The following is a 23,104-nucleotide window of genomic DNA, read 5'->3' on the forward strand; positions in this document are numbered from 1 at the left end:
CATGGAGAAAGGTCATCCAAAACCAAGGAAGAAAGCAGGACGTTCCCGGGGGGGGGGGGGGGGGCAACCACAACTGCCGCATTAAATGCAAGGAAGCTACTTTTCCAGCCGCATTAATGTGCAAAGGACAGGAGAACATAATTATCTTGGCTAGTGCAACTCACAGAAAAGAAGGAGGATGTCCTATGGGACAGACACTCAAGTAGAGGCCCAGATGATTAACAAGTGTAGGGTCATTATCGTAGGAAGGATGCTATATAAGAGAAGAAAATCCCCATGGCCAGGGGATCGCAGGAGGAAGAAAGAAAAGGAGAGAGAAAGAGAAAAGGAGTTGGAGGAAAAAAGCAGAAGATACAGCCCCACGGATTGTTATCCCAAGAAGCTTAGAGGAATATCCTCACGTTCAAATGGTTGCATGGCTTGTTCATAACTATGTTCACTCTGTCAAGACCTAGTTCTGTAACCTACTCTCTACAAATTCATTGTTGAGGGACTTTTGGGCCAGAATCGCTTGCCTGTTGGGCCTGAGCCCCAAAAACAGCCCCTACAGTTATTATTTTATTTTATTAACTTTCTTATTTAATTTGTAAATATATGCTTGAAAATTATTAAATTTCTCTCACATATATAGATATATTAGTTAATTTTGCAAGTTTTATAAATTTAATATATTTATTTATATTTTAAATAATTATCAAATTAATTATGATATCATCATAGTTCGACCTCGGTCCGACTTTGAAAACCTTGAACCTCTCCCTTTAATGGTTTATTGAACAGTCCGGATTTGAAAACCATGGCATGGGGTAAATTAAAAAATTGCAAAATTTCTTTAAATTAATTCATTTAGAAGAGCTTACGAAAAGCACCTCTGAAATCAAATAACAGTTTGAGACTTTGTCGTTATACTAACTAGCTTGTAACTTATGTTTACATACAGAAATGTTGATGATGATGATGATGATGATAATAATAATAATAATAAAATAATTGAAGAATTTTGCTAACATTGTAACCAGTGCAAATTATATTATTTTTGAACAGATTTACTCATTATTAATAACAAATAATATTTTTGTTGTTGTTGTTAATATTTGTATATCGAATATGATATTATGAAATTGTACGGTTAACAACATTCATTTTATTTTTATTAAATAAATTAAAGATTTTTTTGCATAGAAAAAAAACTATACAGTAGAGTTAGCCATGCTAAGACTATTCCTGCTAAGGGACCAATCCCATAAACAAAATAACTTGGAAAAGAGTTTGAAAAAGACCACTTTGCCAAGATGTGCAACTTCGTTGGTATTCTTGTACATCCAATTAAACTCCTACTATCTCACACATATAGTGTGCACAAGATCTCTTACGAAAACCTAGTATACAGCTAGCATGAGAGAACTCAATATCAAACCACCAAATTTGAAATCAACCAAACCCCAACAAAAAAGAGAGAACAAACCAACAAATAGGGGAAAAATAACAAATTGCCACTGAAACCAGAATAAATGGATTGAACTGCACGTCTCCCTCTCTCGCAAGTCATGGATGATTGGAAAAACAAAGAGAAAAAAAAAAAAAAAAAAAAAACAAAAGAAGAAGAAGAATAATACCAATGGCAAGACAATGATGGTAATCATGGTGGTCGTCGGCGGTAGTTCTTCTGGTTTTAACTATGTCTCTCTTTCTCTGTTAAGCCCTAAGTTTCTCTCTCCTCTCATCCGTTCAACCCTTGGTAATTTGTTATTTTAAAGCTCAAGTGAGATGCGCGAGAGTATTACATTTTGAGTTTTTAACAGGAGAGTAATAGATGTGTTGATTTGACCAGGGACGTAGCCAGGAATTTTTGCTTAGAGGGCCAAGGTAAAACAATCATATTGATTTTCAATTCAAGAAAAATTCAAAATATGACATTCATACATATATACATGTCTTCGCACATTAGTTTAGAAAAACAAACATTAAATCCAAAGTAAGTCTTAACTATATATGTATCATATATGTAAGGGATCTAAAAGTAAAGGCCTAGGCCCACTTAGAGCAGTGTTGCCTTGTCTTTCAAGCCCAACAATAGAGTTTCTTTAGAGTGTAAATAATTCAATTACAATTCTAATCTAAACTCAAGTTAAAGATTGAAGAGTCTAAAATAACAGAAAGGATTAATACAAGTATAAGAGAAGAAAAATAGCTCTCCTCGGGCCAGTCTGAGGATTAATCTCTTGCATATAAGGTCTAAGTATTACACCAAATGATACACTGTACACCTTCTCTTTCTTTCTAGTTTTTTTCCCTCAGCTAAAAAGATCCCTCTCTTTTGGGAGACTCCTCTCCTTTTATACCACTCTTCTTTATATCCTAACCCTCCATCTGTATGCCTCCAAGCGTTTCCAAGAAGACTTGTCCCATCAACACTCTGCTGAAGGTAGTGGAAAGGGTTGCTAGCTGTGAAGATATTGTTTAGGGGTCATTTCTTCATTAAATGCAGCTGATAAGGTTGTTCCAGGACATTTAATGTGAAGGAGGAAGGTAAACTTCTCCAGGAAGCTTTCCTCCCACTGTCATTGACCCCTTCATGGTTCTTTATCTTCCGCACGGGGTTCCATGAAGCGCTTCTCCGTTTTATCTCCCATGCTCAGGTTAGTGAAGTCCGTGAGGCTGATACATTTTTATGAGCGTGTTTGTGCGAATAATTCATGTTTTAGTTCTCTTCGGTCCTCGAATCTAACACAATATATATATATATAGTGTTTTACTAACGTATGCCCTTATGGCATAAGTTAGTAATTTTAAGAAACTTTTTATAAAAAAATGAAAAAGTAACTAATTGATTTGACAGCTTTTTCAAATTTTCATAAAAAATTTCCTAAAATAAATGGTAAGATTATTGCTAGAATTTTTTTATCAGTGTAATTCATATTAGCACTCAAAATACTAACAAGCTAATTGACCAATTGAGCATCGTAAGGAAGAATTAATGAAAGGGAGAGCACTCGGTAATAGTGATGAGTAGAGTCTTTTGGTGGGCTATAAAGTGCAAGGGGATATTGTAATAGTTTTGGGAAATTGCAAAACTTAAGTACAATATTTAAAGTGTAATACATTAGGTTTCTCAATTAAATTCAAAACACATGTTTACCATGAAAAATAAAATATAAACAATATTTTCATTTTTAAGGACAATTAAATTCAATACAGAGTTTAATTGGGAAATATAATGTACTACACCTCAGTTTTATGACTTTATCCTATTAGGAAAATTGAATGATTAAAAAGTGGTAAAACTGAGGGGTAAAACTGTAGTAAAGGACATGGACATCAAGACATGGGATAGTCTTAGGCTCTTAGCAAAAAAATAATTAAATAAATAAATAAGGGATTTGCTAGTGGCTGTGCTTTTAATGGAGAATGGAAAAAGCAAAATGAATGAATCTTTATGGTTGAAAAGTGGGGATTTGAGGTGAGGGAAGGGAGTTATTAAGGCTAACGTGTAGGGGGGGGGGGGGGGGGGCAAGTTTTTAATCTTGTGGGGGTTAGCTCTTAAATCAAAGGGATTGAGAACTAGTTTTACCTACAATTAGAGAGGATTTAAAAATTTTTGGAGGGGCCATGGCCCCCAATGCATTACTTAGCTCTGCCCCTGGATTTGACAGTTGTGAAGTTTATGGAATAAATTGGATAAAATTAAAGTTCAAGGAGTGTCATGACCACTAGCTTAAAGTTCAGGGCATGTTTGGACATTTTTCCCCAAGTAATCTATGAAATACAAAATTTTTAATGCAACAGTTACACTAGTTGCAAATCTCCCCCATCACATCTTATTAAAATGTTGCAGGGGAGTAGATCAAGGGGTATTGTATAGTCGTTGGAGACTTGGAGTTACAACTAATATAGTTGCTGAATTGTGGACTCTTAGGTTGTGTTTGGTTGGAGGTGAAATAGAAAAGATAGAAAAGAAATGAGAGTAAATAGGTTTTTGGGTTGTTTGGTAAGGAGAGAAAAATAGAATGTTTTTTGATGGGGCCTAAACATTTTCTCCTCGAGTCCACCAAAAAACAAGTCTCTCCAAAATAGAGAGAAAACAAGGTAGAAAACTTGGTTGTTGGGTGCCAATTGTTTTTACAAAATTAACCCATTTCTTTAATGTTAGTTACCTTACAAGCTTCATCTATTATTTTTGTCTATATTAGTTTCTATCACTATGCAGTAAGGTGCTAACTCTTTTCTTTTCTTTATTTATTTATTTTTTCCTGGTTCTTTGCTTTTATTTTTTATTTTTTTAAATTGGGCATGATTTTTGTTTTAATGAACTTGGTGGGAGTTTTTATATTGATTGTTTGTTTATTTTTTAATTGAGCACAATTTTTTTAATAAGGGAATATGAGTCAATTTATACCAATTTCATTTTTCATCCTCTTATTTTTTCTTCTCAACCAAATAAATGAGTTTTTCATCTTTCCACTTTTCCATCATCCCAATCTAACTAGTTAATATTGAAGGTTCATTTGAATATACAAAATTTAGTAGTAGAGCTTGATGCTAGTTTAGTAGTCACTTTTATGAATAGTACTAGTGTAGCTAATGGTGAGCTTATTGCACTTATAAGAATTGCTACAAGGAAACCAAAGTTGTATTGATGCTTTAACAACGAGGGAAGCTTGTTCCAAATCTATTTTGTAATTTTTTTATTATTCCCCCATCTTATTTGTTTTCTAGATTATTTTTAGACAACTTTGATATAGTTTTTGATTGTGTTTTTTACTATTGGAATTCATGTGTCTTGGTCTTTGAATGTAATCCAATTTACCAAAAAAAAAAAAAAAAGAGAGGATATTTTGTTGTGTAATTATTGCCTACTCTTTTGTAGGTAATCTCTATGACGTGTTTCTAGAAGGTTGGAAATTTATATTATTCAATCAATGATAATATAAAAATGGATTAAGAAATTAATTGAAAGTGACAAAATTGAAAGTGACAAAACCACTAGACAAGGCTCAGCGACTTCCTTAATCAACTTCAAAATTTTAAATAGTATGAACTTTGGGGATCCTAGAAAAGCTTTACTCAAATCCCAAGCTATTCTCTTGAGTTAATCATTCTTAACTCTCTCTTCTCTATTAGTGATATAATCTTTATCTACTCAAGCTTTAAGCAACACTACTAGGATTTAGATCAATATAGGTAGTACCTTAAATGTCAAAAGGTGACAGTCACCATCAACAACATTAGCATTAAGAGTTCTAATACTCTAAAAAGGCTATTTTAAAGCTCATACCACAAAAACCAAGCATTATCCTAGTGGCTAATTGATAAAAATTTTACAAACATAAGTTATGCTTACCAACTTGCTATAGCAAGTTTTAATATTTATTTTATTGGTTTTTATTCTCTCAATTATCTCTCTTTGAGTCTCACTCTCTCAATCATCCCTCACTACCTCTCTCTCTCTCTCTCTCTCTCTCTCTCGGTATGTGTGGTGGTTGGTTTGCCGATGGAGATCGAAGTGATTGCTAGTTTGCTGGTGAAGATCAGCATGGGTTCGCTGGTTTGTTAGTGGATGTTGGATGGGTTTTTCTGGTTTTGATAGTTGTGATTGTGAATGATATAGGTTTGTTATGGTTTTTGAATGGGTTTGGTGTCCCTTTTGGTGGGTTGTGGGGATGGTGAGTTTTGTTGTGGTAATTTTTTATTTGTTATTTTTTTGGAGGATGTGGTGGTTTTATTTATTTATTTTTCTTGAGTGGTAGTGGAGTGATAGATTCAGATGGAGAGGAAGAGGGAGAGGAAGAGAGATAGGGAGAAGAAAGAGCTTCAGAGATAGAGAGAATAGGAATGGCAATGGGATTGGGTTTCTTATTTCCCGCCCCGCCCCACTTTTGCTTCAGCCACCTCCTTTAAGCAGGTACCCATCCTGTCACACCCAAATTTTTTTTTATTATATAATATATTAAAAGTTTATTTTTAATGTATTAAATTAAAACTCATAAAACATTAAAAAAAGTTTCTAACATTTCAAAACTTTATAACTCTAAGCTACTACTACAAATGTTAGGTTCTTTTATAGTGGTATTCTGGTTATGTAATATATTATAAGTCTGTTTAAAAAAACTTTATATACTACTTTCGTGTTCATATGTTCTAATAAATATTACTGTTTCCTCAAAAAAAAAAAAAAGTAATAAGAAATACAAAAACAGTTCAAACATAGCAATACAACAATTAAAAAAAATATAAACAACATAAATACTAAAACATAAAAGTATAAATTCAATAATACAATATAAAAAATCATCATAAATTTAAAGTTAGTAGGCTAAAAACACATATGTATCTCTTATAAAAAAAACTTATAAAAATATTTTTTAATTATTTAAATATAAATAGAGCAAGTGCAGAGAAAAATGTTAACCCCCCATCCCTCTCCTATTTGTTATATAGGGTGGGCAAAACCCATCCATCAAGGACGAGTGAGGCGGATATCTGCAAGTGTGGATTTAAAATACCACCCCTAAAAGAGAAGAAAGAAAAAGAGAAAGAGAGAGGGAAATTAATAAATAAATGAATAGTATTGTAACTTGTGCGCGTTATGAAAAAGAAGAAATGAGCTATGTTGTCAAATTTTGAACGGCCCAAGTGCAAATAAAAGCCCAAATAAGGTGAACTGAAAAGCCCTAGTCCTCTAAGCCTAATTCTATTTGCTTCGTCTTCATTTCACCCAAAATCCTAGGGTTTTTTAATTTTTCATTTCCTCTCTGTGAAAAAGAATGACGAAGTTGAGGAAGCTAAATCGGCCCACGGGGCACCGAATTTCCATGCTCAGGTTCTCATTTCATTTCCTCTCTCTCTTTTTTTTTTTTTTTTTCTTTCCTCAGGTTCTCAATTATCGCCATTTTTTTTAATAAAAAATTTGCTTTTATATTTATTGTTTAGAACAATGGTGTCCCAGTTGGTGAAGCATGAGCGTATCGAAACCACTGTTGCCAAGGTTCGCTTCTTCGTTTTTTTTTTTTTTTTTTTTTTTTTGGTTGTGTGGCTGTTTTTACCATTTCAGGGTTTTTGTAGGGTTTAATGTTTTAATTTGATATATCAATCTGGTTCTGATTTTTGTGTTCTTTTAAATGATTAATGAAGCCTGTTTGTTTATTTTGTAGTGAAATTTGTTATGTACAGCAAGTTTTTTTACCCTGCTAACTGGGGTTATGGATTTGGGAAATCTGAATTTGTTTTTTGTTTTTAATAATTAATTGAAGGATTTTTTTTTTTTCTAAAATTTGCAGGCAAAAGAAATTCGGCGGCTTGCTGATAACATGGTGCAGCTTGGAAAAGAGGTATGTGTAATGGGTCGGTTTGTACTAATTTAGTGTTCTTTAAATGGTTTAGTGTTGTTTTCTTGATGCAATTTACCTGGGCATGTTGTTTGGTAACTGAAAGTTATCCAGGAAAATGAATCTAGCTGAGTGTACTTATGTGCATATTATGATGTGTGTTAGCTTACTATTTGGATGGTATGGAATTGAATCACATAAAGCAAGAAATCAATATGATGTTTAAATGTTTATTTATTTATTTTTTTTGAAAAAGATGATGATAATTTTTGAAAACCAATTCATATATTGATATGGTTTGCAATAATCTCAGAAATGCACTGAGGCCGATAGATCCAACTCCCTTACATATTTGTACTCGTGTTATTGCTGTGAAACAAAATCTCAAAATGGGTGGAGAAATTTATGTGGCAACATGATGAAAGATTAGTTACCTTTGAATGACAAAGAAATTTTTTTAAAAATTTTTCTGAAATAAACAATTAGTTGGTTTATAATATGCACTGTATATTTCACAATGGCCTTAAGTTGCAACTCTGTGCTTCATGTAATCTTCACCATAAGGATCAAGTTATAGATACTTTAAGCTCCCAAGGGTGCTACCCTGATGCCTCAGTGTGTGGAATGTGAACTTGAAATTCTTATAATCACTGTTTGTGAAGAAGTATTGAATCATCCTGACCTTGTTAATATATGAATATTGAAATCAGCTGTAAGATTTAAATATTTTCTTGATAAGTTGAATGGAGTTTAATTTTTGAGTACGTACATTGCAAGATCCTTGGAATTAAAAGGGGAAAAAAAGAGTGGCTGCCCTGTTGAAGTTTTATTAATTGTTTATTGAAAAGAGATTATATCATATGGTATTTTCCCCCAGCTTTCATTTGGGTGGTGTGTTGTGGAATAGGCATGTATGTTGATCAATAATTTTCTTAGGAATTAGGATGAGACCAAATTGCTTTTTTTCCTCCTTTCTCTGAAATCTGTGTGCATTTCCCTCTCTTTTTAAATCATTCTATATAATTTTTAATGCAAAGACTCAATAGGATATGGTGAAAATTTTCTTTCGAAGTGAGGAAATTCAGCCACCAAGTTTGGAGGCATAAAGGCCAAAAATATGAGAATGTAGAAGCAATTATATGAATGCACGAAGGAAAAATAGAAAGATGAAACAATTAATTAAGATATTCCGAAGAAAAATGGCTTGTCATATCTTCAATTAGTTCATCTTAAAATAGTAAGTATGGGGCCCAAGTTTCACATGTTTGAACCTCATATAAAAGAGCAATAAGAGGATCTGTGAAGGCTTGATTTGAGTGCTCAATAACTTTGTATGAGGAGCCAGCTGCATCAGCACCTCGTCTCTTAGCCTTAACCTAATGTAAAGTTCATGAGCAACAGAATAATTTTTCTAATAATGTAGTCATAGTTGTCAGTATCGTACGATATGCGAGACATATCGTACGATGCGTATTGTATCGTGTGTAAAAAGTTCTGTATCGTATTGGCGTATCGTAAGTGCTTGAATCATACGATACAGAATGCATATCGTATGAATCGTATCGTATCGTAAAATCGTACGTATCGTACGATACATAGACAATGCTTTAAAATAAGATTTTTTGTTAAAATTTGTAATTTTATTTGAATCTAACAAGTTGTTAGACTTGTTTTTAACACACAATTATTAGTTTACTTAATTTTGCCTACTAAAATAACATATTTATAAGTTTTTTCCCCTCTCTCCTACAATTGGACTACACAGTACACACTTATCTTTCACTTTAATATTTAAAATTTTTTTGATCGTTATTGTTACAAGTCCAAGAAACTAGAATGCCAAAAAAAAAAAAAAACTATAAAAAATTATTAAAATAAAAAGAAGAAGAGATAGTAAATGTTAATGACGAATGACGATGAAGAAAATTTAATAAAGAAATAAATTTGCAAAATTATAAACATGATGATAGTATTGACTTAGATGGGGTTGACTAGGTAATTTGATGAATATGATGAAAATAAATTATTATTTTTGGGTCATTTGTAATATATTATCACTTTTGAATTTAAGTAATTTGAATGTGTATGTTATGAACAAATGCTAGTTTGATTTATTTAGTTAGCTTGTTAAATATTATTACATAAGTGATGAATAAATTAGTTATTAGTTAAATATATTCAAAATTTATAATGAATATACCATTTATATATGTTATTTATAATTTTTTATAAATTTTATTAAGTGTTTGTGTATCTTACAATGCACGATACGATACATGATATGAAAAAATTAAAAATCGATTCACGATACGATTCACGTTTTGACAACTATGAATGTAGTAGTGTGGGCCACATTCTTAAGATTACAAGTATGACTCTTTAGGTGGCATTTTATGGATCCAAAATCAGTGATATCTAGAGTAGCATAGAGTGACATGTAGTTCTTTATATGGTCTTAATTTACTAGTCTTTGGCTCTTCTTAAAAGTTATTTAAAAATTAGAAGTTAGAGTGATATGATCATTAATGTCTTTTTTATAAAACGAGCTCCTTGAGGATCCTAAACTCTTATATTTTGAAATGTAGTGTTTTGGAGGTGCAACTTCATGAAGTGAATGTTTGAGTTTGAAAATTTATATTATAGTATTGCGAATGGCCTAATAAATTTTGGAGTGGAGGGCCTTGCAAGTTGTGATTCCTTCTCTCTCTCTCTCTCTCTCTAGGTGCTTTCATGTTGCATTTTCTAAATAACAGATTCTGTCCCAAAATTTTTTACATGCAATCTACTGGTATCTTAATCTGAAGAAATAACATAAAATTTTAATTTAAAGAAGCTGATTATCTCTCAATCTGTTAACCAACCTGGGTTTTACTGTGCTGACTATTTTTGTGAACTAGGGACTGAAATGTGAAATCCTGAAAATTGGCAATCCATCATTTCAATTGGAAAGTCCATCTTTATTTGAATATGTTCATGCCTATTAATATATTTAGTTCCTTTCTTATCATAGGGTTCCCTTTGTGCTGCTAGGCGTGCTGCAGCTTTTGTGCGAGGAGATGATGTCATTCACAAACTATTTACAGAACTGGCTTATCGATACAAGTGAATCTCAAACCTGTTACTTTTTCAGATATTATTCTTATATTTATTACATTGGGCAAATGTTTTGTTCCAGAGATAGAACAGGTGGATACACAAGACTACTGCGGACTCGTATTCGAGTTGGTGATGCTGCTCCAATGGCCTATATTGAGTAAGGCTGTAATTTATTTCTTGACTGGTAATTTTTGTTTGACTAGGAGACTGGTTTTCCATCTGGTTGAACTGTAGGTATATATTTTTAATAGATGGATGGTGATAATAGTAATTATTTGGGTAAATTTCACTAACCTACCCTAAGGTTTGGACTAATACCAACCAGGTCCAACAAATTTTAAAACTGACCCATTTGGTCCCTTAAACCAATTTGGTCCTAATTAAACACCGTTAGGCCCATCCCAATTCGTCAGTCACTGAAGCTCAGATCTATTCTCTTTCTCCTCTCTCTGATTCTCTCGTCTACCTGTCTTCTCTCATCTCAAATTTTCTCATCTTTCCCTAACCCTAAACTCAGATCCTCCAGAACCTCATGGCTACCACATCAAGCCACAGTCACTGCGAGCCTTTACTGCAGTGGCTTTCTCTCTCTCTCTCGGTTCTTTCTCTCTCAAGTTCAGCCATGGCCAAACACCTCAAAGCCCACGCCACCGCAAATGGCAGCTGAGCTCAACAGCACCACCACAACTGCTGGCCACTGCCTCGTACTCTTTATTTCTCTCTTATTCTCTTCTCTCTCTCTCTCTCTCTCTCTCTTTTTTTTTTTTTTTTTTTTTTTTCTCATTTATTTTCTCATAAACAAACCCCCTTTTGTGTTTGGTTTTGTGATTGGTTTTTGGTTTGGTTAATTTAGGGATTGAGTATTCTGTTGGCTGTATGGATTTTGTAATTTTGATTTGGATTTGTAAAATGGAGTACTAGGTGTTTTGAGCTTTGGCTATTAGGGTTTTGAAAATGGGATTTTGGGGTTGATTTCAAAAGGGTTTGGATGTACTGTGTATATGTGCCTGAATCAGTGATGGGTAAGATTTGTTTGTGGTGGTGAGGCAGTGATTTTGTTTGGTTTTGTTCAGGAGAAGAGTTTGATGGATTCATTGGTCAAAATTTGTGTATATATTTTCTGTGTATATGTCTCACCAATTTAGTATTGGTTTGGCTGGGTTTGGTGTACAAACTGAGAGAAAAGAGAGGGGTATGGGTTTGGCTAGGTTTGGTGTACACATAGGGAGAGAAGAGAGGGACAATAGAGAAAATAGAGGGATGAGATAGAATCAGAGAGAGGAGAGAGAGAAGAGAGGGACTAATGGCATTAACGGTGTTTAGGGACTACATTGGTTTAAGGGACCAACTTGGTCAATTTTAAAATGTCTTGGACCAAGTTAGTATTAGCCCAAACATCAGGGTAGGTTAGTGAAATTTACCTTAATTATTTGTGTCTTGTTTGTGGCAATGTTGACTGTCTACTAAATAATATGTTACAGTAAGGATTTTTTAACAATTGAAATTTTCAGTTTCAAATTTGTGATTCTATTAAGTTAGCTTGCTTGGGGCAGAGAAAACATTTGCGATTCTCATAAAAGCTTCGTTTGAATTTTTTTTAGCAAGTTCCTAGGATAAAGCTTCTTTTGAATGGATATCCAAAATAATTTTTTTTTTTTTTTTTTTTTTTTTTTGATAGGTAATAAATATCCAAAAGAATCCTTATTCTAGTGAATGGTTTATTTTTTCTTTACATAGTTAGATGCATCCTTGACACTTCTCAATATTTTTCTAAAGTGTTTTTTTAAAAAGAAAAAAGAAAACTATAATGTTGATGCAATGCAGTAGGAAATTCACTTATTTGCCTGAAACAGACTCATTAACTTATTTGAGTCTTAGCTGAATCTTCTGTGAGTTTGGTCTTGTTACTTAAATTGTTAGTCAATATCAAACAGGTTTATCGACCGAGATAATGAACTTAGACAGTCGAAGCCCCCAACTCCTCAGCCACCACAAAAAGCTCCCCTTGATCCTTGGACAAGATCCAGGCTCCAAAAGCAGTTCGCTCCACCTAAAGAGGAGAAATCAGAGCCTGAGATATGAATCCTTACATTGTGAACATGAGATTTTGTTTCATAGTTAGCTTGGAGCCATTGGAACATCCTAATTTCTTCTAGGCTCTATTCATTTTAGCTGAAGAGTGCTGAATCATGTAAAATAAATCATGTGTAAACCCTTTCACACAGTTTTAAAAAATTTCATCATCTGTTTTGTTTGGTTTTCATAGAAATATCAGGAGTCTAAAAGGGAATTGGAAAGTAGTTTGAATTCATGTTATAAGTACTGAATTAGTGAATTGTTGGTTATTATTGTTATCAGCACTTAAGGAATTGTACTTAATATTTCTCATTACTCACGTACAAATATGTATATTTTAGAGAGGTGTGGTAGAGGGCACACGTACACATTATAATTGGTATATAGCAGAAATTGACACTCACCCACAGCCATGGTTGTTAAAATCGCGATTTGCATCGTAGGATCTCACAATTTTATGATCTTATCTCATTAAAACATTTAGAATGGCACAAGGATTGTAAAAATTGTAGGATCGCATGTAGGATTGTAGGAGATCCTACTGATCCTACCAAAATGTAAAAATCATTTTTTTTTCCCCTTAACATATAGCTCTTCTGGTTGTGAAAGTAATTGGAGTTTATTTGGAATAGTAAGACCAAATGACTTTGGTATATTATCTCCCAATTGAGAATTCTCTATTAAAATTGTTAGAACTTTAAGTACACTAAAAAAAGGAGAAAATTGTTTAAACCAAAAAAAAAAAAAAAAAAAAAATGAATGAGTTGGTATTTGTTATGTAAAACTTGAAGATAAAAGAAAAAAATACCTAAATCATCAAGTGCAAAAGAAGAAATTGGTTTGAAGGATTTGTCTTCGGATGATGAGTGGTTAGCAAAGGGTGTCGACCAGAAGATGATAGTATAGATTTTAATGAAGATAATGAAGAAACAATTTTAATGCCTTCCTTGATAGATTTAAAAAAAAAAAAAAAAAAGTTACATGTGTATAGTGTGAATGCGTGATTACTATTATATCATTTGGTTATCCATGTTAGGTGATGATGAGGGTTCAAGAGCTGCTGTAGAAGGAAAAAATTTCCTAGTATTTTGGTACTTGGTTTCTAATTAAACATTCACTTAACTTATTAAATACATTGCATTAAAACTTAAATATATTTGTTTCATTAGTATAGACATAGCGAAGTAGGACATGCAAATCTATGCAAATATATATATATATATATATATATATATATAAAACCGAAGTCTCTGCTAGCACCACAATTTTCCATATCAGCACAATATTTAAAAAATAAAAAATAAAAATAAAAACATTATAACACCTCAAAACCCTAGCAACCTTACCCCTCTCTCAAGTTGAGAAATATAAAGCCACAGTTTCTGCAAACTCTCTCTCTCCAAACGTAAATATCAAATTCAACCCCTTTGATTTCTCTTTATATTTTTGAGGTTTCTATAGAGTTATAGTGAGTTATGCTGATTTTGTTTTTTGTGTGTGTATAGATGGTCATAATACTCTGATATTCAAAGAGAAGTTTGTGTTTTCGTTAATTGAAGGCCTTAGAGAGATAAGTGTTGCAGTTTGGAACAGTAATACAAAAGATGATTTCATTGGCAGCGGAAAGTAATTAATTTGTCTCATATTTTTGTTTTTTGAATTGATTTTGTGTGCTTTTTAGACCCTTTTGGATCAATTTTGTTAATTGGGTGTTTTTTTTTTTTTTTTTTTTTTTTTTTGATAGGGTCCAATTGGGGAAGGTTGTTTCAAAGGGTTACAATGACCATATTTGGTGTCTGTATACTAATAGTGGGGGGTAAGTGTTATAAATTACTAACCATTTTAAGTGTATAATCTGTTTCTAAAATTATCTATAATATTTTGTCCTCCGAAAATTTTATCCCTTTAATTTTAGTATATTGTGTTTCTTAAGCTATAGATAGATTTTCCTTGTTTCTTATTTTCAATAATAAATCGTTTTATTGCAATACCAGTAATTGTTTGAGAAATCTAATATGTTCATATCTCTATAGAATAGAGAATAGTAGAAGCCAATTTTATTACAACTACTTAAATTGAGTTGACTTAATTCCGTACAATTACAAAGTATATCATGAAAGATAATGGAATTAATTGTTGTAATTTTTATTTTCTTTCCATGTTTTTATTGTTGATGAGAAATTAAGGCTCAGTTGCACAATATGTGTAAATTCTTTAGAAGACTACTTTAAATAGTAAGTCAATGTGTCTCTTACATTTGGGTATTAGTTAGAATTATTTTCAAATGATTGTACCAATAAAAGTGAATGTGTATAAATTTTGTTTAACTATCCCGTGCATCGCACGGGTTAGCGACTAGTTATATCATATGATCAAAATCTTTATTTTTTTATGGAAGATTCATCATTTACGTAATTATTCAATATATAAAGTCATTATCAATGTGTTTTTTGCTTCAAATCTGAAAATATGTAAGATCTTATGATTCACAATCTTATTTACCTCCTACGATCCTATGTAGGATCCCGATTTTGACAACTTTGCCCGCATCAATGGCAATGTATGATATCACTTGAAATGCTGGGCATGTCTAATCAACCGGAGCCCACATCAAAAGAAAGTTGGGGATTGGAAACCAAGGAAACTTTTTAGCATCCTAGTTATAAACTACTACAAAGTCGAGGATTCACGCAACAAGCATAAATATATGGCCCAAAGTCTCCTTGTTACTTTGTAGACATCCTTTAAACTTGGCCATATGCAGAGATTATGTTATAGTATATCTAACGTATCAATATTACAGAGGCTACACGGTTTTGCTAGTAATCGAAACAAGCATTGCATTTTTTATATACACTATTCTACCCTAAAGACAAATGCAATAAGACCAATCTGGTCAATATATGTTACAGTTTAACCACCCTTTGACACTACATAACAATATAACATAACTCCAATCGATCTTTTTCTTGTTGATACTCAGTTATCAAAAGCGCTGAGAAACCCACATCAAAATCAATTTGGTAATGGTGCCCACATCTTATAGAAAGTAAAATAGACAGAATCCAACACGTCAGTATGGGATATGGATGATACCAAAAAAAAGAAAAAAAAAAAAGCCAGATTAGACTGCCTTTCGGTTGCTTTGCTTCCAATACAATACAACATACGAACTGTGTTACGTCTCTATATTCCCATAACCTTCTTCCTATTTTAGTATTAGATCGGTATACTTCCTCTACCTTAAACAAAAAGAGAAAATATAATGTACTCTTCTAAAATCTTTATATAAATATAAATAGTGTATTATTGTGAAGACAGTGCACGGGATGGAGATGGAGTAACAAAGAGATACGTAGCGATGGGTGCACGGCTTCCATCATAAAACAAATAGTCCATACTCTCTATCACATAAACGCGTCCATTTCTAGAACTCTCGAGTCTGTTGCTCCGAACATTGCTTTCTTAGGCTTTGTACATCATTGTTTTAACTTTTAATACACTGTAACTTTTTTTTGGTTTTTTGTTTTTGTGGATTGACTAGAAGAAGTTTCTCTTTACGTGAATGCAAAGGTTATAATAAGAGTTGGACCAGAAATGGGCGGTTCATCTCACATCTAAAGCAATCGTGCTTTTTCCTAATCTCTCTCATTTTTGCCTATTTATTGTGGCTTTGACCAACTTAATTATTTCTGATGCCTTGTGTCTGGTGGCATGGTTGTGTGAAAAAGACCCTAAACCTATATCACTTATCGAAAATTAATATTACTTATGCGATAAGAAAATTGTCATCTGTAATTATCTGCTTGATTGTCAGTTAGGTGTTGCATTGCATTGTCACTCCTATTTCTTGTAAAACCATTCAACGTCCATTTCCTTTAAAACATATGACAGAAACTAAATTAATTTGAACTGAAAATCAGTAGTAAGAAAATAACAATAATCATTTCACCTGCTACTTAACCAATGCAATTGAGAGAGAGAGAGAGAGAGAGAGAGATTAAGGAATTGATCTAATCGGGTAATTTAAAACTGGAAATTCATGGATTGTATTAGCAATCAGACTCATTTTGGGAATGTTCTCAAAATGACTTCAAAATAATCATTACTTTCTCTCTTTGCTTAGTAAGACGGGACATATTACACCTTTACTCCAAATCTAATTCAATATCAACGAAAACAATTGTTTTCATCAACCTAATCTGCCTAGTTACAACTACTCTCAAAATAATGACATTTTTTATTGCCTTCTTTTAAAAATATAAGAAAAAGAAAAAAAACACTTAACTATAAAATAACTGTTTTATGGTGGTACTTGGTAACCGCACCATTTGATAGATTGGTGGCAACTTCTCTTTTGTTTTTTTCCCTCTCTCATATTCAAAGTAAAGAAAGTACTAATAAGTAATAACTAGTATAAACTTTTTGCTGTCTTTTCTTAATAAGTTTACTCTGTCCGTTCTTAAAAATGTTCTAATTGAGGAATTTTAATGTAGTTGTAACCTTAAAAGGCTACCACCAATAATTGATTTAATTCCAAAACCAACAAGCTTAGGTCTAACATATAACGTTTGTCTAACTTGTCATGTTGCATACTAATTAAATCTGTCAACACTGCAGAAACATTAAAATGGATTAATCAACCAGGAAAAAAAATATTTGTCATGATTAATGAGTAACAAGTAACACAGATGAACTCAAGGTGTAACACAATCAGATGGAGACCACCACATCTCAAGAATTGGAGATCACTAATTCTATTTCACTCTTCTTTATTCGACCAAAATACACTTATTCAAAATATGGGTGGAGGATTTTGTGCCTAATTGATGTCATTATTGCTTTTACATAAAAATTCCAACACCATTTGCTAGTGACTGAAATTACTTATTTGTTAGTGACTGAAATTTCTAAAAAAAATAAAAATGCCCTTTAATTTCCTCAGTCCTAACTGTACTTCTAGGTAAAAAGGTGAAGAAAAGGTCCATAACTAAAAAAAATGTCATGCCCAAAAAAAAAAAAAAAAAAAAAAAAAAAAAAAAAAAAAAAGAAAAGAAAAAAGTAGGTGGCAGACAAAAACTAAACAGAAATAAAAATTCTGAAGTGGAAAGATATTTCAAATAGACGTTACTTTGTCTATATTGTCTCTGCTACCTTACTGTGCTCTCAACCTCCCTCCCTTAACCATCCTCTTATTTAGCAAAGCTCCAAACGTCACAGGTCTGCTATGATCTCTCTCTTCTCTCAAATGCATGCTGCCTCTTTGTTGCATAGATTGACTCATAGGTTTGACATCTGAGTTTTAGAATTTGGTTTCTAAGTTCCTTGAGTAAAAATATGGTAGTGGCTCGCATGCTATTTTTCTAAAAGCATTGTCTATCTTTATTTCTTTCTTTCTTATTCTATATATATATATATATATATATATATATATATATACTTTGTTGCTTGTTGACTTCTGTTTAATTAAACCTCAACAACTTGTATAACCAATTCTTGAAGTTTGTCTTAATTTTGATATCTTTCTTAAATCTTAAATTTATGTTTTTATTTTCTCACTTACTTCTAGACAGATGTTGCAATCTTCTGTTTCTGTTAAATCAGTATGAGAGGAGCAATGGGTACATCCCCTCAGGCTGTTGAGGCTAGACATCGTTTGTCTGCATCAATGTGAGTTTATTCTTCTTTGCTTTGCATTATTTAGAATATAATAATTATTAAAAAAAAAAGCAACTTTAACCATGAAATTTTCCAATTTTTATGAAGTATTATTTCTGGTTAGATTACTACTTAGGCTCGCTGTCCACATGTTTTGATTCAATGCTTACAGAAATCATGACATGACACTTTCGAACTATAAAATGCTTACATTAAAGGGCATGCCATTTTTCTTTTTATCTTGAATCTTTTTGTAATTATTAATGATTGAAGCTATTAACATGATATGATATGAAATATGTCTCACATTTTGTCATAATTTTTAATTGAGATCTTAAAGTTAGCACTTCTTACAAGCTCCTTTATTTTAATGGTTCCTTTATTATTAAGAAACAGTTTATGCTTCAAAATAATTATTGCATTAGTTTTGCAGTTTCAAAATTTTCTGAGATACACTGTCATTTCATCAGATAAGTATTAAACCGTGTTATTAAGTTGATTGTATATTGGGAACTGGTTTGAACAATGTGAATATTCAATCACATTGCCTAGGTAGGAAATAAACATTCTGAGTCTTGAGTTTGATGCATCATAATTGTGTGAGTTGAGAATTCTTGAAAAGATCTTTGGGTATATCTAATCCTAGTGCCAGCTTTCTCCAGATAAATTCCTGGTATAGCATTGATTCAACAGATCTGCATTCTGAGCTTGACAATTTTTTCCTTTGTTTGGATCTAAATCTTCTTTAAATTTTCAAAAATTGAACAAAGATTGGACTTCTAGTTTTAGGTTGGAATTATATCTGAAAATTATGAACTAACAGATGTTCTCCACCACGTCTGATTTAATATGCATACATGATGTGTGCTGATAACAACAATGAATTAGTCAGTATTAACACTTCCAATCAGGCTAGCAATAGGAAATTTACAAATTTCTTCCAGAAATTACATATTTGCAGAAATTATATAGGTGTGAATATCACACAAGTACTATTTATAATGCTAGTGAAGAAATGGAAGTGAGAAGCTTCTAGATGTGTTTGTGACAAAAGCACAAAAGCTAGGCCTATACAACAGGAAAAAAAAATAATATAAAGGAAACTACTGGATGTTGGAAACCTGACCAATATTAACTAAATGTAGGCTATACTGGAAACATATGAGAGAAATTGTTCCTGGAAAAATAATATTTACTTTTAAAGAAAAAGGTAAGAACTAGGAAAAAAGGAGCATTTGAGATAGGGACTACATATTTTTGGAAGGAGAATATTATGAAGAGTAGGAACTCTGTGCCAAAGGAATTAAAATGATCATTTGAGAGGTGAAATTGTACTATCTTTGAAAAAGTTTTGTGAACAGTATAAACTCAAAAGAGAATGACCAAAGTGATTATTTGAATTGTTAACATAATTGATTCTAACTCCATTCCAAAGCATTTGAATTCATGCATGAGTTAAGTAGGTTAAGTTCAGTATGTTTACCTTTTTTTGTTACCCTAATCCGGATGTTGACATTTTATAAAATTCTCACTTATGGGGGAAACAAAGAAAATTAAGTAAAAGTAGCATCAATTTAATGTTTGTTCTAAAGTAGTTGTCAATTCCCTGTCTTCCATCTTTTCTTCTATTTGTTTGTTCTTTGGTAATACAGCCACTTGAAGCTTTTTACCATCTCAAGTTTCAGCATGAATGTCATGAAGTGCCTTCACCATTTCAGTTACCCAGAATGTCATCAATTACACAAAACTTGTATTAATTTTTTTTTCTTATTTATTTACTAATTTGTTATTGAATTTACAACTTGGAACAGTGAAGACGTCTATAAAAGAAGAACAAACAAAAGCAAAGCTAAGCCTTTCCATATTTCCTTTCAAGAAAAAAGTTCAAGATGCAAACTTCCTCTTCTGAAATTTGTCTTACTAATTATTGTATCTGGCACTTTTGTAACACTCCTATACTCTCCAGAGGTTTACAATAACAATCAGCCAGTACATGCTGGTTCTAGGTATGTACTGTTCTATTCTTGAATGTGATTCTACTGATATCTGAATTTTTGCTATGTCATAATTTTTCCATTTCTTCCCCTTGGGAAAAGACTAGAGCCAAGGTACACACACAAGAATAATATTGTAGTGTGGTGTAGTAGGGAAAAAGATGAATTACATGTTGGAATCAAGATTGTCAGTAAAATTCTTGATGTATTTGTAAAATCATGCTATGCAATTCCACTATTTTTTGTTCACACTTTAATCACTTGCTGACCTGATTTTCAATTGCGAAACTACATTGCACCAATGAAATCAAATATTACTAACTGGGTTATAGGTATAATAAGTTGGCACTTGTAGTGAAGAAAAAATTAAGCTACTGACTAAAGCAATATTTAAATAATGCAGGCCTAGTTTTGTGAACAGCTGGATATGGGGTGGATCAGATGCTCGTTATATATCAAATCTTGATATTGACTGGGATGATATTATGAAAGTTCTTGAGAAGTTGACTGATAATAATGAAAATCAGGGAATTGGACTTTTAAACTTCAATGAGAATGAAATCAATCACTGGAAGCAGCTTATTCCTGATGTCAAAACCGTTGTTCTGCACCTAGACTATGCTGCAAAAAATGTGACTTGGGATTCCTTATACCCAGAATGGATTGATGAGGAAGAAGAATCTGAAGTTCCCATTTGCCCATCTTTACCAAGGCTTAAAGCTCCCGGAATACGGCTTGATCTCATAGCTGTTAAACTTCCTTGTCGAAATGAGGGGAATTGGTCAAGAGATGTGGCTCGGTTGCACCTGCAGCTTGCAGCTGCTGGTTTAGCAGCCTCTGCCAAAGGCTTTTATCCTGTGCATTTGCTTTTTGTTACCAGTTGTTTTCCAATACCAAATCTTTTTACTTGCAAGGACCTTGTTGCACGTGAAGGAAATGCATGGTTATACAAACCACACTTGAATGCATTGAGAGAAAAAGTACAGCTCCCAGTAGGTTCTTGCGAACTTGCACTTCCTCTCCGGGGCAATGGTCAGTACAAATCTTGCATTTATATAGTATCCTTAATACTCTCTTTCTCTCTCAATTTTTAATAGTACCATGGAAGTATTAGCTCCTTGGCATGACAGTCTCAAGTGCACACCATAGCCACACTTGACTGGGGTTCTGTGTCATTGCTTACTAGTCATCCCTCAACATGTTGACGATAAGCATGATTGTTGCCAGCATCTCTCTGAATCATAACCTGGTAATTTTAGTTTTTAGAGGCCTTTTATCCTGCATTATGAAAAAAAGCACTATAGTGATGCATGATGTAAGAACTCATGAACCACCAAGGCACACAGCTAAAGAAAACACAATTGAACTTGAGTCTCACAGCACCATAGCAATTTGTGTTAGAACTTAGAATATTGATAGAGTGATTTATTATTCTATGTGTTTTGGTTGAATTTTTGTAATAAATAATTAAACTAGACATGCTACACACTCAATTGATAGGTATTGACTTGGTCATATGGTTTTCCATCTTCATTTTAATGTTATTAATGCACAAAAAGTTTTATCACTGAAATTAAAAATATATATATATATATATATATATATATATATATTTCCTTCAAACATTTATTTAAATAGAAATCTAATGCAATCCTGGAAATACAGAGATGGTTTACACAGAACATGTGCACCGAGAAGCATATGCAACAATTCTCCATTCAGCTCATGTTTATGTTTGTGGAGCTATTGCTGCTGCCCAGAGCATCCGCATGTCTGGGTCCACCCGAGACCTTGTGATACTTGTAGATGAGACAATCAGTAGATACTACAGAAGTGGACTTGAGGCTGCAGGATGGAAGATTAGGACAATCCAAAGGATAAGGAACCCCAAAGCTGAGAAAGATGCATATAATGAATGGAATTACAGCAAGTTCCGGTTATGGCAGTTAACAGATTATGACAGGATCATTTTCATTGATGCTGATTTGCTTATACTCAGAAACATTGATTTCTTATTTAAGATGCCACAGATTTCTGCAACAGGGAACAATGGTACACTTTTTAACTCTGGTGTAATGGTTATTGAGCCATCAAATTGTACTTTCCAGCTTTTGATGGATCACATTAATGAGTTTGAGTCCTACAATGGAGGGGACCAAGGATACTTGAATGAAGTTTTTACATGGTGGCATAGGATTCCAAAACACATGAATTTCTTGAAGAATTTCTGGATTGGTGATGAAGAAGAGGTAAAGCAAATGAAAACTAGGCTCTTCGGTGCTGAGCCTCCAGTTCTGTATGTCCTTCACTATCTGGGTGTGAAGCCATGGCTGTGCTTCCGTGACTATGATTGTAATTGGAATGTTGATATATTCCAAGAGTTTGCCAGTGATGTAGCTCATGAAAAGTGGTGGAAAGTACATGATGCAATGCCAATGCTGTTGCAGCAGTTTTGCCTGTTGCAATCAAAGCAAAAGGCACAACTAGAATGGGACCGTAGGCAAGCTGAGATAGCAAACTACACAGATGGTCATTGGAGGATTAAAGTTAAGGATCAACGTTTAAAGAAATGCGTAGACACTTACTGCTCCTGGAAGAGCATGTTAAAGCACTGGGGTGAGACAAATTGGACAGATGAGGACCCTTTTACTCCAACGCCTCCTGCAATTTCAAGAGCATCTCTCTCTAGAATGTGAGTTGTAGATTCTATTCTTCTCATCAAACCTTTGCCTTCAGTATCTGTGTCCTCACTATGCTCATGCCTTCATCATGTAAATCGCATAGTTCCAAGGACTTCATTTTTTTTTTCCCCATTTTTTTAATTCCTGAAAGTGTTTTTGACCCATTCTTTACTCTGGGTATAATAGACTTCATCACCTTTGATAAAGTTGATATATTTACAGTTACAGATTATTACCAGAATTACTAGTCATCTCATAAGAGAAAGCTTCCTGA

The 23,104-nt window shown here is 32.9% G+C and overlaps 2 protein-coding genes across 6 annotated transcripts; both read left to right on the top strand.

The window, feature by feature from the left end:
- Positions 1-6,666: 6,666 nt before the first annotated feature.
- On the top strand, positions 6,667-12,800 carry LOC126733333 (uncharacterized). Its single transcript, XM_050436576.1, has 6 exons — positions 6,667-6,820; positions 6,931-6,985; positions 7,278-7,328; positions 10,336-10,427; positions 10,501-10,578; positions 12,356-12,800. The coding sequence occupies exons 1-6, from the start codon at positions 6,765-6,767 to the stop codon at positions 12,501-12,503; spliced, it is 480 nt and encodes a 159-aa protein (XP_050292533.1). The 5' UTR covers positions 6,667-6,764; the 3' UTR covers positions 12,504-12,800.
- Positions 12,801-17,607: 4,807 nt separating this feature from the next.
- On the top strand, positions 17,608-23,104 carry LOC126733332 (UDP-glucuronate:xylan alpha-glucuronosyltransferase 1). Of its 5 annotated transcripts, none has more exons than XM_050436570.1 (5): positions 17,608-17,717; positions 18,067-18,167; positions 19,967-20,161; positions 20,553-21,181; positions 21,815-23,104. In XM_050436570.1, exons 2-5 carry the CDS (start codon positions 18,103-18,105, stop codon positions 22,843-22,845), a joined length of 1,920 nt encoding a protein of 639 aa, XP_050292527.1. In that variant the 5' UTR covers positions 17,608-17,717; positions 18,067-18,102; the 3' UTR covers positions 22,846-23,104. The 5 variants fall into 5 exon arrangements, with proteins under 5 accessions (XP_050292527.1, XP_050292530.1, XP_050292528.1 ...); XM_050436573.1 differs by having other exon boundaries at positions 17,619-17,717; positions 18,071-18,167; XM_050436571.1 differs by having other exon boundaries at positions 17,671-17,783.

The sequence above is a fragment of the Quercus robur genome, chromosome 6 (genome assembly GCF_932294415.1).
Source record: "Quercus robur chromosome 6, dhQueRobu3.1, whole genome shotgun sequence".
Classification (NCBI taxonomy): domain Eukaryota; kingdom Viridiplantae; phylum Streptophyta; class Magnoliopsida; order Fagales; family Fagaceae; genus Quercus; species Quercus robur.

Coding starts and splice junctions, on each gene's coding strand:
- LOC126733333 (XM_050436576.1), top strand. CDS start 6,765: ATGACGAAGTTGAGGAAGCTAAATCGGCCCACGGGGCACCGAATTTCC. Junction 6,986..7,277: donor TCGAAACCACTGTTGCCAAG/GTTCGCTTCTTC, acceptor TAAAATTTGCAG/GCAAAAGAAATTCGGCGGCT. Junction 10,579..12,355: donor GCTCCAATGGCCTATATTGA/GTAAGGCTGTAA, acceptor AATATCAAACAG/GTTTATCGACCGAGATAATG.
- LOC126733332 (XM_050436570.1), top strand. CDS start 18,103: ATGAGAGGAGCAATGGGTACATCCCCTCAGGCTGTTGAGGCTAGACAT. Junction 18,168..19,966: donor CATCGTTTGTCTGCATCAAT/GTGAGTTTATTC, acceptor AACTTGGAACAG/TGAAGACGTCTATAAAAGAA. Junction 20,162..20,552: donor CCAGTACATGCTGGTTCTAG/GTATGTACTGTT, acceptor TAAATAATGCAG/GCCTAGTTTTGTGAACAGCT.